The sequence below is a fragment of the Nannochloropsis gaditana genome, assembly GCF_000240725.1.
Source record: "Nannochloropsis gaditana CCMP526 unplaced genomic scaffold scaffold130, whole genome shotgun sequence".
Lineage (NCBI taxonomy): Eukaryota > Eustigmatophyceae > Eustigmatales > Monodopsidaceae > Microchloropsis > Microchloropsis gaditana.
This window is the reverse complement of record NW_005803823.1, coordinates 20,447-24,394: the sequence shown is the minus strand read 5'-3', so window position 1 is coordinate 24,394 and position 3,948 is coordinate 20,447. Positions and strand designations below refer to the sequence as shown.

The window sequence follows — 3,948 nt, the reverse complement described above, 5'->3', positions numbered from 1 at the left end:
TGTGCCTGCCCGGCCTCCCCCTCTCCCTCCCCTCCGCCCTCGGGGGCGGGAGGATGGGGGAAAAGGTAGGAAGAAAGAGGAGGGTAGAGGCGAGGAGAAGGAAGCGACTGACGACGAGCCCCGCCTGCACGGTTCAAAGAAAGGGCATGTGGATGGAGGGCACGGGTGTGCACGCGACAAGGATGCTGGGATGGGGACTGGGCGGGGGAAGAGGGATAAGCAAGAAGGGAGGCCTTGTCCAGACGACCCGGGCGCCACGTCACAGGCTCCCTCCCTTTTCCGCAAGAAGAACAAGGACGTACAATGGAAGGAGGACACAGGCGAGGATAGTGATGCCTCCTCCTCCTCTACCTCCTCCTCCACCTCCTCCTCCTCCGTGACCATTTCCGGTTCCGCCCCCTCCCTGGTCGTAAATCGGCCTCGGCGCCAGCACGAGGAGGACGAGATGCGGGCCTTCCGTCGACGGTTGCGGATCAAAGCCCGGGGTGAGAACGTGCCGGACTGCCTCCCTTCCTTCTCCCTCCTCCCTTGCCCCGACGCCTCTCTCAAGCGGACGTTGCTGAGGAACATCGAGTCCTCCCAGTGGAAAGAGCCCACGCCCATACAGATGCAAGCACTGCCCGTCCTGGCCATGGGCCGCGACCTCCTGGCCACCGCTCCTACGGGGTCGGGGAAAACCGCCGCCTTCGTCCTCCCCACCCTCCTACGTCTCGAAAAGGCCGAGGCCAGGCTCCTGCGAAACGGCCCACGGGCCCTCCTCCTGGCCCCCACCCGGGAACTCGCCTCGCAAATTTGTGGGGAAGTGCAGCGGTTGGCGGCTGGAAGAGCCTTCAAAGTCGCGGTGGTGTCCAAGGCGCTGGCGGCGACCAAGGATGAGGCAGGTCAAGGGGTATTCTCCGGGTATGATCTCCTGGTCGCGACGCCGATGCGTCTGCTCCAGGCCCTGCGGGAGGGAAGGGTGGACTTGAGGCGGGTCCGGGCTGTCGTTTTGGACGAAGCGGACAAGCTGTTCGAACTGGGGCGAGAAGGGAAGAAAAACGCGGCGGGCGAATCCTTGGAACCCGACAAAAGTTTCCTCGGGCAGGTGGACGAGATCTTGGCCGCCTGTACATACCCGGAGGTACAGCGCGCCCTCTTCTCCGCTACGCTCCCCCCGCTGATCCAGGACTTGGCGGGCAGTGTGCTGCGAGACCCCGTCTCCGTGTCGGTAGGCCTGCCTTCCAACCGTTCCAACTACACGCACGCGGCCGCCGTCCCCGAATCCGTGACGCAAGAATTGGTGTTTGTGGGGCGGGAGGAGGGGAAGCTCTTGGCCCTCCGACAGCTGTTGAAGCAGGGAGTCCTTCCTCCTATCTTGGTCTTCTTGGAGAACAAGGAGCGGGCCCGGGAGCTCTACCACGAACTCTGCTACGACCACCTCCGCGTGGACGTCATGCATGCGGACAGAAGCACGGAGCAACGGGCAGCGCTCTTGGAGAAGGTCAGGGCGGGGGCCGTGTGGGTCTTGCTGTGCACGGACCTGTGCGCACGGGGCCTGGACCTTCGGGCGGTGAACGTGGTGGTCAATTACGATCTTCCCCCCTCGTTAGGGGTGGAGCGATGCAAAAAGCAGGATTGGATACGTGAGCCTCGCGCAGGCGGGGAGGCTTTATGCGGGACACCCGCGCGCCCTTGGAAAGGGACCGGAGGCAAGAGGGAGGAAGGGAGGGAGGAAGGAAGGGAGGGAGGGGGACGTACCGGAGAGGAGGATGTACATCAAGACACCAAGGGCCCACACGTCCGCTTTGTAGCCGCAGGGGCGCCCCGAGATGACCTCGGGCGCGGAGTAGGCGATGGTCCCTGTGCCTTTTTTGGACACGAGTTTCCCCGAGTCCGCCCGAAACGCGGAGCCAAAGTCAACCAGGCGCATGTTGCTGGTGTCGCTGGCCTTGGTGGCGAGCAAGAGGTTCTCGGGCTTCAAGTCGCAGTGGACGATGCCCTGCTGGTGCAGGTAGGAGACCGCGTCGACGATCTCCCGCATGATCTCACTTGCCTGGGCCTCCGAGTAGGCGCCCCGTTCCACCAGCCGGTCGAAAAGCTCGCCCCCCTCCGCCATCTCCATCACGATGTACCAGTTCTCCTCATCCTGGAAGAGGTCTCGGAAGCCGATGATGTTCCGGTGCTCACCCGCCAGCCGGAGGATGTCCACCTCCGTCATCACCTTAAGCTCCCGGATCGCCTTCTTGGGCAGCTGCTTAATCGCCACCACCTCCCCCGTCTCCCGGTGCGAGCCCACGCACACGACCCCAAAGCCACCGGCGCCAATGGGCTTCTCGACGATCTTGTAGAACTCGTGGATGTTCCGGAGGGCCCGGCATTCCCCGGGGGGAGCTTGCAGCAGGTACCCCGTCCAGCCTAGCCCCAGGAGGAGGACCGCCAGGCTGGAGAAGGAAGGCGTGGCCCAGGAGGAGGAGGAGGAGGAGGAGGAGGAGGAGGAGGAGGAGGGGGAGAGAGTGGCGAGGATGGACGGAGGGAGGGTTTCGGATAAGAGAAAGCACGCAGAGCTGGAGGCGCTGGCCGGGGTAACGTGAGCTGCAGGTAATTGCCACGCTCGACGTCTTATTCTTCCTGGGGACAGGATGCTGCCCTTCTTGTCTTGGACACTGTAAAGGCCTCGGCGTCCAAGGACTCTGCTCTCGTTGCTGAAGAATCGGGTTCGGCGGGCAGGGTCTGAGGTGTTCCTCATGCCGCTTGATGCGGCCAGAGGTGAGTTAAAGGTGCCTCTTCTGGTCGCAAGCCTTGACCGTATGGTGCTTGTCCCCATCGCTCGGACCATGGAAACTGTCCTGGCCGAGTCAGGCCGCGCCGAGCAAAATTGCAACATCGTCTGTGTTGCCGCTGCGCAACGGGCGGCAACCGCGTGCCTAAAGAGTGTATTGCACCCGCCAGGCCTGGTCAAACGTCCGCGTGCCTGAAGAGCCGCGTCGGTATGGTATATTTTACGCCAAAGTCAATAGCAGAAGCTAAATTGGTTCTTTCAGAGGGTCCCCAGAGGGGCAAGGGAGAGGTGCCCTTGGGGTGATGCTGGTGTGGCAGAATAATTTAAAGCCTCAATTTTTGATTTCGTTTCCCTCACTTCGTAAGCCTGTGAACGAGTGTACTGGGAGCGTAGGGAGAAAAAGATGAGTACAGAGATGGTGGACGCCCCGGACAAAGCTTGTTTCCTTGCAAGTTCGCAGTGTGCTTGAAGGCGTGAGTGTACAAGTCTGCTCTGTTAAATACGGCGAAGCGGCGACGCCTGCCTCCGGAGACGTGTGTCTCTCGTGACAATATAATGGTTACACCATCCTAAACCACACCCCGGTGTGACTGAAGGGGCAAGATGGTCCACCTGACACTATTTGGTCGTGGCGGGTGTCCATGGATGCAAATACCGCAACTTCCCATGAAAATTAGGTTGACAAGCTTCAGAAATGCAGCGGAGTGGGTGGAGGCCACTGAAGTTCCGGCAAAGGTCACGACAAGCCGATTTGCACGCAATTGGAATGTTCACTGATCCAAAAAGTCACCATCCGGCATTGTGCCTTGATGTCTCGCTTGTTTATCGGTTATCCACAGGCCCAGAGGCCTCTGTTGTGTCCGCTGTAGCACTTATCAGAGAGACTTACTTGATCATATTGTAGTATCCTGGCTGCTATGTTCCATCGGGATCGATAATCAATGTGGCATGGTGGTACCTTTGCCTCATCTCACCTAATACTTTGATACAACTCTCATAGAGCTTTGTTTGATGGAGGATTTATTTAGAGCCCTTCGGGCGGGGACAAAGTTTAAGAAGACGTCTCAACCCGGTGCTTGTGCTGCCGCCAACAAGCATCATGGGACACGTACAAGCCTTTCCCTGTCATCACCATCCCTGTCAACCTGCGGTCCACCCACGAACACAAATACATCGTCTCCGTCCGCAGC

The 3,948-nt window shown here is 60.2% G+C and overlaps 2 protein-coding genes across 2 annotated transcripts; one reads left to right on the top strand and one right to left on the bottom strand.

Annotated features, from left to right (window-relative positions):
- Nucleotides 1-631: 631 nt before the first annotated feature.
- NGA_0602800 (putative dead box rna helicase) lies at nt 632-1,626 on the top strand (the record flags this gene model as incomplete). Its single annotated transcript, XM_005855698.1, has 2 exons — nt 632-1,497; nt 1,590-1,626. 2 exons carry the CDS (start codon nt 632-634, stop codon nt 1,624-1,626), a joined length of 903 nt encoding a protein of 300 aa, XP_005855760.1.
- Nucleotides 1,627-1,648: 22 nt separating this feature from the next.
- Nucleotides 1,649-2,725, bottom strand: NGA_0602500 (calcium calmodulin-dependent protein kinase i; the record flags this gene model as incomplete). The annotated part of the gene is made up of 1 exon (XM_005855695.1): nt 1,649-2,725. One exon carries the CDS (start codon nt 2,723-2,725, stop codon nt 1,649-1,651), a length of 1,077 nt encoding a protein of 358 aa, XP_005855757.1.
- Nucleotides 2,726-3,948: the final 1,223 nt, after the last annotated feature.